At 40.3% G+C, this 14021-nt stretch overlaps 1 protein-coding gene across 4 annotated transcripts in view; it reads left to right on the top strand.

Annotated features, from left to right (window-relative positions):
* The window catches only part of TRPC7 (transient receptor potential cation channel subfamily C member 7), a 70117-nt gene that overhangs the window by 42568 nt on the left and 13528 nt on the right, over positions 1-14021 (top strand). For 3 of the 4 annotated variants that reach the window (XM_072023340.1, XM_027468619.3, XM_072023341.1), the window contains exons 5-7: positions 949-1165; positions 6481-6714; positions 8611-8875. In XM_072023340.1, the coding sequence (XP_071879441.1) occupies positions 949-1165; positions 6481-6714; positions 8611-8875 (716 nt within the window). The remainder of the gene's footprint in view (positions 1-948; positions 1166-6480; positions 6715-8610; positions 8876-14021) is intronic. The other variant, XM_072023342.1, reaches the window with a different exon arrangement.

Below are 14021 nucleotides of genomic sequence, written 5' to 3'. Positions count from 1 at the left end.
GCCTGCCTGCAGAGTTTTACAAAGTGTCACCTTTCTTCTCTAGTCCATTGAAGTCCATTCAAATGCTACAGAAGTAACAGAGATAATTGATAAGCAGCTTTCATTATCTGGGTTGTTCTTCAGCTTTATTGTAGCCATGCTGGGGATTTACAAGCCATAGCTTCCACTGGGACGGAATCAGTATCGTTTATGCACTGGAACTATAATGGTTTAGTTCACCTACATTCTACAGCAATCTTTGTCAAGCTTCTGCTATGAACACACTATTGAAAATAGTAGTTTTTTCTTTTTCTTTTTGACATTTCTATCTTTATTTGTTCCTATATCTTGGAGTTGAGATTAATTTACATTAGGAAAACTTTGTTTCACTATCACATTTTTTTTGTATTTTCTTTTTTATGTGTTTTTATGCTTCTTCTGATACAGATAGGATATTAAGTCTTGAAATGAGCTATTCTCTTAAGAATTAATCTTTGTATTCACATTCTGTCCGCATTTTTGTCATCCTAACAGTGGCAGGCAGGCACTTCCCTGCAGTCCCATTCTGATGAAAGATCAAATTTTGATTTAATAAAGTAATTGAGAAATTGGTACATACAAGTAGTTACACACCTTGAGTTTAACTGTGTCGTGTTGCTTGGAAAAAATATCGTGTTGTCATAAAACATTAGACTGACTGGAAGAATTGATGCTTCATTAATTTTCACAGCATAATTTAAACTGCAAGAAAGAACATCTGGTAATAGCAAAAAAATAATTTGGAAAAATCTAAAACTCATTGCATTCAAGATATAGAATTCATTTCTGAATTTTTGTTAAAATTTGATCCTTTTTACCTTGGACAAATGGTTAAAATTTTATAGGAAAAAACTTTCAGAGTGTAGTTGGAAAATAAATAAATAGATAAATAAATAAATAATCTGATGTCTTGTGTACATTTCATTTCAGTTGGGACGGACCCTCCGAAGTCCTTTCATGAAGTTTGTGGCACATGCTGTTTCTTTCACAATCTTCCTTGGACTGTTAGTAGTAAATGCTTCAGATCGGTTTGAAGGAGTAAAAAATCTTCCCAATGAAACCATCACGGATCATCCAAAACAAATATTTAGAGTCAAAACAACACAGTTCTCATGGACAGAATTGCTGATCATGAAGTGGGTATTGGGTAAGCAAAACCAAAATATCTACAAGTCCTCCAGGGAAATTAAACATGACTAGGAATAGTGTGATAGACAGTGATATGCCAAAGAGAGAAATAAATAAATAAAATGAAATGAATAATGATTAGCAAATTGTCACTTTTCTACTTTTTAATTTTCCATATTGAATGTTATAGATGATATTTGTTTGCCCTACTTGTTTAATCATTGCGTCTTAAAGAATGTAGTAATCTATGTAGTCATAGTAACCTACAGCTTCTCTGTAGGACATTGCTCTATCTAAAGTGAGTAAAAAAAATGTGTTGTTTGGGACATGAATGACTAGCCTGTTTTATTACCCTCACATAAAATCCTATTGTAACTCACTGAACCTCAGTTTCCTCATCTGTAAAATAGGAATATTATTGTTATTAGATATATGTAAAGCTCTCTGAGATCTAGTGATGAAAATTACTGGGTAAATAAGGGCAAAAATTATAAATTTTATGAAATTTATAGTATGAAATATTTTCTATTTTCTATTTTTATGTTTTATTTACCAATGAAGTTATCCAAAAATTCTAAGTTATGGATTCATTTGGATGAACGGCTCAAGTGCAAAACTATGTCACATGCTAAAAAACTTCTTGGGAGTTTTAGGAAGACTCAGATGTATTCATTTTTCTGTAGGCACAATTAATTCCCGGCAGATCAGCTACTTTGAACCACTAATCTAAACAAGCTCAGAAGGATTTATTGGGATATTGAGTCTATCAACTCTGCAGAATCTTTATGTATCTCTTCTATATCTATTTTTATTCATCACCATGATTTTGATTATTTTGTTGCAGAAGGACAAATAATTCCATGGTTCTATAAGCACTGATGGCATTAAACTGCTCTGAAAAATAGGATAGGACTGCTCTATCTGATGACTTCCTGGCCACCATTTCTTTGTTCCCAGTCCCCACAATAAGCAGAATCCCATACAGGATATTAGACAAGAAAAAAAAATGAATAGATGTCAGACTGGATAGAGTAAGTCTGTAAGAGATATTTTAAAAATGATATTAAAGCAGTTGGACAAGATGATTAGATTTTAGCCTAGGTATTCTTTTCTTATAGGCAGTAGGTATCTGCCTGCCTGGTGAGTTCCTGAAAGATGAAGAAGAAAACATTTCATTTAAAGCAAGGGTTTTCACTTTCCTGGCAGAAGAAAGGTGATTCATTGTACAGACTTCTGAATATAATGAGATTTTCTAATGACTGCCTACATCTGCACTGACAGTCTTCTCTGGCCATTTTACCTATCTGTCTTCATGCATAATATTTCAGCAATACTATGGAGAAATTCTAGTGTACACAGCCAGTGGACAGCTGTCCTGGGGGTTCAGGCACTTGCTTTGGTCCTGTATGTGACCCTCAAATTTAAGAACTGTCAAAACATGAAGGGTCATGAACTGCCCAAACTTTTGGTGCAAAAATATTATAGATATTGGAAATATACATGTGTAAGTGTAAATATAATTAAATAAAAATAAAAGTTATAGATAAATATCACAGGCAAACATAGCAAGACGTGCTTTCCAAAGAGACAAATGTAAGTAGATAGGAAGTATATGCTGACGTGTAAGAAAACTCTTAGGTACTAAATATGCATAGATGTATTTAATCTTGCTTGGCAACATCTGCAGCTGCCCTCTTCAGTCTCAAGAGCATAGGTGTGTTACCTAGATTGCAGTTCACAGTACAATTAAAAAGTGAAATTTTATTTATTCTCAGCTCATAAATTCCTTCCTCCTGTTTCTGTACTTTCTCTTTTCTCCTTTATACTATGACAGCAATGATGAATGCTGATGACACCTTACTTGTTCCAACCATAGAAGATGATTTTTGATCAATTAGTTTACAGGTCCCTGCTCTTGGTTCCTTTTGGGGGAGAAAAATTGGATGTCTGAGTTATTTGGCTGTCAACCATAAAATAATGATGCATGTTCAGAATAGCATTATTTGAGAATAATGTGACACATTAACATAATATACTGTGGCCATGAGTGAGTACAACCTGTAATAGCACGCCCTACAGTTAATCTTCCTGGAGGTATGAAAATTGACCCACATATATATACTGTAAGAGAAAACTACCAGTGCAAGAATTTCAAGCTACAGTTAGGCAAAAAGCTCACATTGCCATGTCTGGTTCCTAACTGTCTGTAATGGAAGTAAGTGGAGTAAGCCCAGCAGAGGCAACAAATTTCAGCCAGGCAAACGTTTCATCCTGCTTACAAGTCTATATCAGTGCCTTTATTTTCCATTAGCCTGCAGTTCTGAAATTGATATAAAGCATTGTTGGATCAGCCAGGTAGTGTTGGTAGCCCATTTAACATCCCTGTGAACAGCCAGATAAGGAATAGCATTTTAGATGAGAAAATGCTGGTTTGGTCTCACTCCTCTTTGTTACAAATGAGAGTTCAAGGGCTGCTGCTGACAGCCCTGTCAGCACAGAGAAATATGGCAATGCTGTTGTACAAGAACTTGCCCCTTGGTCCATAGCCTTGCAGTGCTGGGCACAGCAATTTAGATTTATGCACCTGCGGCTCATCATCCCTTGGCTACCTTTCTCCCCTTGCATCCCAGTTTTCCCATTTCTTCTGTGAGGAAGGCTGGGATTTTCTGCGTGAGTGATAGGCTCAAAATGTTCACTGAAAGCAGAGAGATTTCATTTTGAGAGACAAATTCCCCCAAAAGCAGCAGAGGAAGCAGTTAAGCTCTGGGTGGACGCAATCTGAGCACCACTGCCTCTGCTAATCCTATGGCCTTTGGCAGATTGAGAAGGGCTCAAAGTAGGTTCTCCAACACCGGCTGCTCATGATTTATGTATCAGGCCAGTGGATATAAAAATCTGACAAACTGTTCCTCTTTGTGCACAGGTGGTGAACAGCACTTCTTGCATGCTTCCATTTTTCTCCTAGACAGGCTGTGCCTGTAGCTTGACTCTCCCCTGCTGACACCAGAAGAGCTCGTCAAGGTGACATTTCCAGTTATCCTCACTGTGGGATAGCAGGCACGAGAGACCTCCAGAAACTGGAGAGCAGAAGTTGCTCATATCACCTCTCTGTGCATCAAAGTCAGGGAAACAACCTCCCCCAGAGCCATCGATGGGCCTCAGAAACACCATTACTGAGGTGCCAGCACACCCTGCAAAGTCTGCTTTACCCAGCTGCCTGCCCTTATCTCTGTTCTCATGTCTCGTCTTATGTCTGATCCCCTGATTTTTAGCAGCTTTCTCTCTCCTCAATATTTTTATTTTAGGAGCTTTGAATTACTCCTCCACAGTGTATATACAATTACCCAGCAGCACTGACCACATAATCACTGTAACATATCTACTTGTCCTGAATAGACATTTTTCCATATGTATGGATAAAAAATGACTGTCACGTAGTTGGCAAAAAGAATGATGTAAATTATAGGCCAATAGTGTGATACTTTCACAGAGTGATTCTAATTTTAGTCAGTCTACTCGATTTTAGACACGTCTTACTTCATTAACGTGTGACTTAGGTATATTAAGTGACCGAGATTAGAAATAAATTTGGGTGGGAGAGTTAATATTTAAACCAGGAAAGACATTTATGGGCATTAGTGAAGAAGTGCTGTGTTTGGCAATGACGTGCAAGTAATATCTCCTGAAGTACTTTGGTACTTTTTATACTGTGTGCACACGTAATGTGCAGCCTAATGTTTCACGGCTATCACTTCTGGGACTTTTTTTTTTTTTAAGATAGAAATGTGTTTCTTTAATATTTCATCCTCACTCCAGGACAGTTCCTGAGAAACCAATTCTTTCACCTTCTGCCTTAGGCTATTTATTATTAAATCTCATCGTGGTGAGTGATGGCTGGGGATGAAGTTCTTGCTTTTACTCAGCTGTGCACCTGTGGACACGAGCAGAAGAGCTGGGAGGCTCCTCTCTGCCCTCCCCCTGCTCACCACTCAGCAGACCACAGGCTTTCTCTCAAGACAGACACATAGGAGCTGTAATCTATATCACGGCACAGCTCCTGAAATCTGCCTGGAGATCCCAGGGCTCCTAGGTCACAGGCTAGCAGTGCCTTAGAAAGCTAGTTTAGTTTTCCTTTGCCTTTCAAAGCCTTCCCAGGGCACGGGGAACATGCTGCTGCTCTGCATTCCTCCAGCCTCCGGCTAGATTCACACTGTCTTGTTTCCTTCCCTATAACCAACCTCTGGCTGTGCCCCGTGGGACACCGTGTGCTTCCAGGAGTCTCTGAAGTAGCCAAGCAAATGCATTTACACGCCACACCATGAGAGCTTCCAGCAAAGAAGAGTTCATATAAAGGACAAGGTTGCAGGAGGCCGCATGGCAATTGGCAGGCCCTGCTCCTGCTTGATTAAAAGTGAATTTTGCTGCTGCCATGGAAACAGGATTGGAGGAAATATTTATAATTATCAGTGGGTAAATTACTGTGACATTTTATCCAGTCAGAAGCAAGATTTTGGCCCCAGATCGTTGCTGTGATTGAGAATCAGGCAAACTGGTGAATCTGACCTGAATCATTTAGCTCCAGTTTGCCCAGTGAATTTGCCTGTCCTCCTTAGCACTACCCAGTAGAAGACGGATGTCAAAATATATGAATTTTCTGGCTTTGGCATTTGGTTTTATCTGTAACTTTATCATTAGGAGGGTTCTAAGTTCAGGTTAAACTCAGGATATTTGAAGTGGTAAAGCAGACTTTAGTGTTTGGAAATTCATTATTAATTAATAGACAAAACTTCATGAGAAGTTCTGCAGTGGCAGACCTCCTGGCTTCTCTTTTCTCTAATCAGGTGGTATTTCCTGCTAGATCAGAGTTCTTTTCACAAAGCTGTTTCCATTTTCAAAATGGACTCACCCTCTAGGTTAGGAGAGAAGAAAAGCTCTTGCAGAGCAAGCAACACCACCCTCAGTGGCCCAATTTAGCATGAAGATTTTAGAGGGAAGAGAGGAAATCTATGTTTTTATCCTAGTAGATCAGCTGTAGTTGCCTTCAGTATTTGAAAACCATGCTTTTACTGACAACATCAGAAACTTATTTTAGTTTTTAATAATATAGTGAAATTTTAGCCTCACATGCTTAAAAGATTATTTTATTATTTTTATTTATTTATTATTTTTTTAAGGTGACATATGAAGTATTATCTTGAGAGATTCAGTTTAACTGTAGATTTTTATTTTATTTGCTTTGGTCTTAGAAGCCACCAGTAGCCAGGCAATGGGCTGTCTGAATCCAAAAAGTACTTTCTGTTTATGTTGGTTAAACGCACTCTGGCCTTTCCGCAGGCATGATATGGTCAGAGTGTAAGGAGATTTGGGAAGAAGGTCCACGAGAATATGTGTTGCATCTCTGGAACCTGCTGGACTTTGGGATGCTGTCCATCTTCGTGGCATCATTCACTGCCAGGTTCATGGCTTTTCTCAAAGCCACTGAAGCACAACAGTACGTAGATCAGTACGTTCAAGACGATGACCTCAATAATGTCACCCTTCCCCCTGAAGTTGCTTACTTTACTTATGGTAAGATGCTTTTTGCTATCTAATGCTTCCTGTTCTTTCAGGCTTGTGTGTGGAACTGATGAAATCAGTTTTTGTGGTATTTATTTATAAAGGTTATTTTCAAATTAAGATAAATTTTTCTTCTGAGATTTGCCCATTCCAGTCATCTTCATAAACAGCCCAAAGGAATCAAGAACTGAACCTCATTGAGTCTCTTATAAGGCTAAGTCAACCACATCTTTGCAAAATAGTTTGAGCAACAAATTATCAGGAACTGTGAGTGAGCAGGATATAATTTAAATTAAAGATGAATGAACCTGCCTCATTTTCCAAATGCAACAGAGGGGACATGAAGAAAAAAAAAAAAGTAAATAAGATCTGGAGCTGCATTTCCAACTGGTGGTGTGCTATGCATCTCTGCTAAAACCAATACCTGTGTAATAGACACAGAAACACAAAGTACACCTATAAACTGCTTCTTCTAGAGAAAATCTCTATTTTGGAGATCCTATATCATCTGTAAGTTCTAACATTTGAAAATGCAAGCAATAGTATAGCCTTGACATTATTTTTGATGGCTGAAATGGTTCTTTGATATTCACAAATGAATAGAGCTTTGTGCCTTATATGTAGGGGCTGGACTCAATGCACAACTCTGCAAGCATGAGATGTAACCCTGGGCAAAATCTCTGGGGACTGTATTCATGGAAGGCTGCAGAATCTAGAGATCTGGGCCCAGAGGAAAACCCTTAGCTCCCTAGGTTTGCAAGACAATGTTCTAGCAATGTGCTTGGGGCTGGAAAAGCAGACCCAGGCTGTCAGATTTCATCCATTGTAGGCTTGCACCATGCAGCACCAGAAACGTGCCTTGACCCCACACCAGGGTGCACAGCCACAGGTTTGGTGGTGGGATGAGCTGGCACTGGCTCTGGCTCATCCTCCTGCTTGGTGTGGTCCCCCTGCAGGTAAGCATCCCTCTCCCTGCCTGGGCAAGCAAGAGGCTTCTGAACTTACACTGTGGTTTGCCTCTCTCTGGTTTGCTGCTGACCCATTTAAAGTCAGTTCATGCTACAGAGATGCAAAAGGTCTAGAACAGAATGTCACAACCAGATTCTGTGAATTCCTCCATCTGCTTCTTGTCCTTGGGTTCAGATTACTGAAAATAATGCCTGAGTTTACTGCTGTGTCCTTAAAGATGTCCTGTGTTTTAGCTCTGAGTCAATATTTTTGTCGAGTTGCTCAGCTGATGCAATGACACTTATAAGCTACATTAATATAAATTTTCACATTTTCAGTAGATTAAACAAATGATGCATATCTGCTATCAACAAGAAGATTTTCAAAGTAGAAATATTAGAATGATTACATTGCCAGAATTGGTTTTAATTTAAAGATAACACAAAGATAATACACTTGATGGCTATATCTGCTTTATCTGAACAAATCCAAGCCTCCTTGCATAATGGTAGGGAGAGAAGTCTCAGCCTCCCTAATGTTTTCTTATATTCCTTATACTGACACAGTGCCATGTATCCAAAGCTATGGTTGAGCTCCACTGTGTTGTAGTTTTGGTTTTCCATCTCAAGGGCTTCAGCTAGAAAAGGGACAGCACAGTTGTTGTTCAGCTAGGATACTGAAAATACCAAATTTATTTAAACCCATGTTATTTATTTGCTATGTGACTTTGGTAAATTCCAGTGACTTTTTCATTTCTCATCTTTTCCATGTGAAAAATACAACTATATCTTACCTATCCTCGTAAAGCATGCTTAGGACTTCAATAACCAGTTGCTTCCAACCTTATTTTTTTTCACCTGGCCAAAACCAAGATTCTGCCTTCAAAAGGGGTCATTTGTCATCATAACTTCCATCTGCCTCTTTTCATTACTAATACCTAATGTACGTGTATTGTTTTAGCCAGGAACAAGTGGCTTCCCTCGGATCCTCAGATCATTTCAGAAGGACTGTATGCAATAGCTGTGGTACTCAGCTTCTCCCGCATTGCTTACATTCTTCCAGCCAACGAAAGCTTCGGCCCCCTGCAGATCTCTCTGGGGAGGACTGTGAAGGATATCTTCAAGTTCATGGTCATCTTCATCATGGTGTTCCTGGCCTTCATGATTGGAATGTTCAACCTTTACTCTTACTACCTTGGTGCGAAATACAACCCAGCGTTTACAACGTGAGTACCTAAGGAAAAGTGGCTGCTCTTGCAGGGCTGAGTCCATCCTGGTCCATTGCTGCTGCTAAGTCTGCTCAGATAGCCAGGGTGCTGCCAAACACTCTTCTGTGGTAGTTCTGTAAAGACCATGTAAGGTGCTCGGCTGAAAACAGAGAAGTGTCTGTATAGCAGGTGATTCTGTGTGCAAACATAAGTCCATCTCCTAAACATGCTTAAATATATCTTTGTGTTCTTATTCCTCCTTCTGTGAGCCCAACAATTTTAATTCTCCCTTCATCATCAGCTGCTCCCTTCCTATTTCTGCCAGGGCTGCCCACATTCCTCTTTGGCCCTGATTCTTTAGGTTCAATCATCTCTCTGTGCAACCAACACACTCATTCAACTCTATTTAATCTCCTCCACCAAAAAAAAAAAACACAAAAAAACAAAAACCAAAACAAAACTTTTAATCTCAACCAGATATGAGCCCAAAACATACCTGCATGGCTCTGCAGAACCAGTGTTTGCAGGGTTAGAGCTTCCAAATGTATATGATATTACTAGGGTTACAAAGAAGGCTGGAAATGATACAACTAATGGGTTTTATACACCACCACCTCCCCCTCCCTCTATCCCCCCCACAACACTTTTTATTTGTATAAGCACTTTATTTCCTTGGAAATAATTAATGGCATTTTATAAGAATTCTGCCATTTTGTAATTTTTCAGAGATTGTATACTCTGCTCATTTGAGAGCTATCTAAAGTTTCTCTTCTAGCTGCGTGGGGAAGTCAGATCCAGACTTTGGCTGGGAAACTCGTACCACAGCCTCCAGTCCTGGCAGATAGCTCAAGGCCTGAGCTTGGGGAGATGGGTAGTTCAGAAATGTTTATTTCTGGAAATCAAAATAACAGATCAGGAAAACATTCTGTGAGATGATCAGGAAATTTTCAGTTTCTCTGTTTCTCTATTAATAGTGCAGGGCAGCAACCTCCCTCCTGTGTGCTGGCCATCCTGCAACTTACTGCAGTGCCGCCATGGGAGGGTTCAGAGGTGGGAACATCCCAGTGATCTGCTGTATCTGCAGGAATGTCCCCTGTGCCCAGAGGAAAGCCTCCTCCCTTGCACCAGCAGAACACCGCAGCAGGCAGCTTTACATGCACACGAAATCACTGTGACTGCCCTGGGGACGCAGTGGGGACTTCCCTTCCCATATGCCAACCTGTGAGGGAGGAGGAAAGCTGGGTGTGATGTTTTCCCCTTGCTATGATCTGCCTTCAAGGCAACCGTGCCACACTGGAAATACCTGAGCTGCAGAGCAGGCAGCAGCTGGCATTTGATGTGTCATTTCTCTAACGTGTCACACAGCGAGCTGGGGGCTTAGCTTGTAGCTCCTCTAGGAGAAATGACCTTTTCAGCATAATTTCTCCTGCAAGTGGCTGTTTCCTTCCAAATGCTCAGGAGCCAGTTTTACCGCCCTGCTCTTTTGTGCAACATGTACTTTGTACCCTAATGTTTAAATTTTCTGATTGAGCCAAATATGCCTTCCGAACCTTTCTTGTAACCTCAGGATACATTTTAATGGAAGGATTTATGAGGCTAGACGCAATTACATTTATCTGTGCTTGGTAGTAAGGTAGAAGAAAATTGAGTGTGTGGGATGTGACTTGCTGCTTATTTGAAAAGGAGATGTCCTTGAAGCACGAGAGGTAATGAGAAGTTGAGTCGATACCATCCCTGGTTGCCTCAGTTATAGTCCTCAGTACAAGTCTCAGGCACATTACAGGAGCACAGCATTAACAAATACCAGTCTCCAGTGCAATGGTGGTAACTGTCCGATTAACACATGTGACCCAAGTGGGTCTTCCAGGAATTACCGTCTATTGATAGAAATAATGAGTAAACATTGACCAAAATGAGGACTGCTCACTGGACTAGAGATGTCTTAAATGCCAAGGGATGTCTGGGCTGGGGAGAGTCTTGTCAAAAGGTAGTGCTCTTCTTCATTAACTTCAGCCTTGTGATTACCTATCCTACCCTGGAGGGACTTCATTTTGTTATGAAGCAAATTTTCCATAAACATGAATTTTCCTTTTAAGAATTTGGGAAAGATTTAAAATAGACTTACTGGCTTCTGGTTACTTAAGCACACGGGAGTGTCAAATGATAATGAGTGAAAATGAGATTCTTCATCGTATGAAACAAAGACTGTCAATTAACATTCATCCTAAAAATCCTTCTCAGATATCTCATTCAAGAAACCAGAATCCTTGAGACGTACAGTCCCAAACAATTTTAGTAAGCTATTAACAACATTTTGTTGGCAGACAGGCAGCTACCAATTCCAGCAACATTTCCTCCTCTGTTTATCCTGAGCTGCCTGTGGGCTTTGCAGAATGCTGTGGTCTCCTTCTGCCATTAACTTGTTTGTGAAAAGAAGGAAGATTTCACTATTAGAGTAGAATAAATAACTCAAATATTGTCAAAATTCACTGAGGCATAGAGTAATGTGTACTTTGCTGTACTCGCAACAACTCTGTGGCTTCAGTGACTTCACTGAATACATTTCTTGGCAGACATGGTGAGAATTCTTATGAGGATAGGTGAAATTTTACAGAAAGCAAGTTTTGTACTAAAAAATTTGTCTATTTTAATATGGGTCCTGAATCAGATATCACTTGCCTAACCGGGACAGAAGAAGGCCCTCTGGATTTGCTCATTAATTAGATTGTGGCCGGTTCCACAGTGAGCAGACAAAGAGCTACTCACTGAAATAACTTTGCATTGAACATTTGAGAAAACCATGGCTTACCAGGACAGTAAGAAGGCAGAAAAAAAAAAAGTGTGTCTAGATATCACTGAGAGGGAATTGCTTTCTTAGTTCTAATAATAATAATCCGTGAATGTTTGGTGTAACTTACCATGCTGTTGCACTTTCAAAATCATGTGCTGAGTTTTGCTTTTGATGCCTTCTACAGGGCAGTCACGTAGCACCCCAGTGGCCTCTGAACTATGTTATCATGCACTTTCTGTCATTTCTAAGATCTTAATGTTCTTGACACAAAGGAAATAAAAACGTGGTGTACTTTACTTCACACTGTTAAATACAGAGATTATTTAGCTAACCATAGTATACTTTGAAAAATTTTTGAAGTTCTTCATTGCTGAAAAGTAGACAATTTTCATGACTCTTGCAGCCGACCCTAGTGATGTTTATCTGTTTATTGTATGCTGTGTACAGAACACAGCTCTCAAAACAGCCTGTAATTAAGAACATGCTATGCAAACAAAATTGAAATGGAGGCAAGACTGATTGTGTTCATCTTGCTTTCTGCATCACAAATCAGGCTGAAGGCTACAGCACAAGGTTTTCTGTCTGCTTCTCCCTGAAGGGAAGTGTGACTCACTGTTCAGTGCCAATGTTACTTAGAAGCTTGAAGGCTTTTTTCTTCTCACTCTTCTTTGTCAAAATGTGATATTTTTTGCAGATTGTATTACCTCCATTGCTTTTCTGGCAGTGTTAAAGCTTTACCAATCAATTTAAGGAATAACTTAATCTAAAAGGATGCTTTAAGCTTTCTTAAAGAGGAGGACACAAGAGTGACGTGAAATTATGGCCTTGCTGCTATCTTTTTCGATGAACAGCACACTGCTGTTTACAGAAGCAAGGAAAACTTGCAACTAGGTGATCACCTCTGGTCTGTATTCTTCCTCTACGCAAAATCTGTGTTTAATTTCCACAGGGCTATGTCTATTGAAACAAAAATCCCTTTGCTCTTTCCTCACTGCCATAGTTGGCCCTGACCACAGTAGTGAGAGCACAGCATACCCAGCTCAGCAGGGAGCATCAGTCAATCTGCCACTGCCAGCTCCTCCTGCTGTCAGGAGCTGTCGGCCTGGGCAGGACTCCTGACCTCCTTTGTTCCTTCATTTGTCTGCTTCTAGGAAGGATAACCCCTCCCGATGTTGCAGGAGGGGGGTAAATTGCTTAGTTGGCAATGATGAGACACATCAACATCTTGGAAACTTCAGGAACTTGGCTCCAAACATCCTTGTCTCGTGTTTCAGTGAGACATTCTCAAAAAGGAGAAGAAAAAAAAAATTGTTCCCTGTAACCTCTGCCAAACCTCCTGCAATTTGACAGTAGATTAAAAGGGAGAGAGAAAGCCACCCAGCCTTTTCAGAGGGTAGGGACGAACTAGTACAAGGTCTCCTTAGAAATATTTTTCCCCACGAGTGGGAGAGCTGTGTCTGTCTGTAGGCATTGCTGAGCAGTTTTGGGGTGCTGCAGGACAGGTTCACCTCTCACAGCACCTCCCCCTGCTGTGGGCGCTGTTCCCACACATGGCACTGGGAATAAGGACTGTGGACATTTGCAGAGGAGCATGGTGGCTGTGCTGGAGCCGATGCTTGCCTGGGGCAGTCAGGGCCACATACAGGCAGTAATTAACTTTTCAAGGAGAACCTGGCACCACTCCAGAGCAAAGGTTAATGCCTGAGCTGCAGAGAAGGAGCAGAGATGGCGTGTTGTATTAAAAATCCACCGGCAGGGTGGAAAACTAAGGGAACTTTTCCAAATTAAAAAAGGAAGGTTAATAGCAGGGTGCAGCTGGGATCAAGGCTACTGGTTATGTTTTTTTATTAGTTTGATAAGTGACTTGGATGATAGGTTTCAAAGCCAAAGGTTTTTGGTGTTGTACGCATTCTTTATCTAAAAATACAACATTTAATATAATAAGTGCAAACCAGATTGCTACTATAAAAGTGAAGGGTCTCTAACATAATAATGTGAGCTGCCCTTTCCTGCACTTGAGGGCAGGAGACAAATATATCTCTGCACAGTGTCCCAGCCTTATGAAAGCAGCAAGGAGTGAACACAACAGCACACTCTGAGTAACGTGGAGACTGAATAGAAAGCCACATTTTTAAATGATGTTGTGCAACATCTCTCTGACACATTGCTCAGGGTTATCCCCACATGTAAATGCAGTTATACTGGCGGAGAATGGTACCTAATTATTTACTGCAGTCTTACTAATGCTACATGCAAATGGAAGTGGGAATGCCATGAGTTGTGATGAGACATAAGTACTAGTCTGCTGTGGCAGAAAGGAATTGCCCAGTGCTCTGCACCAGCCTTTCAAAGGGTTGAAATTAATTTGTTTTG

The sequence above is a fragment of the Anas platyrhynchos genome, chromosome 14, assembly GCF_047663525.1.
Source record: "Anas platyrhynchos isolate ZD024472 breed Pekin duck chromosome 14, IASCAAS_PekinDuck_T2T, whole genome shotgun sequence".
Taxonomy (NCBI): domain Eukaryota; kingdom Metazoa; phylum Chordata; class Aves; order Anseriformes; family Anatidae; genus Anas; species Anas platyrhynchos.
Note: the sequence above shows the minus strand (reverse complement) of the source record. Positions and strands in the feature narration are given on the sequence as shown.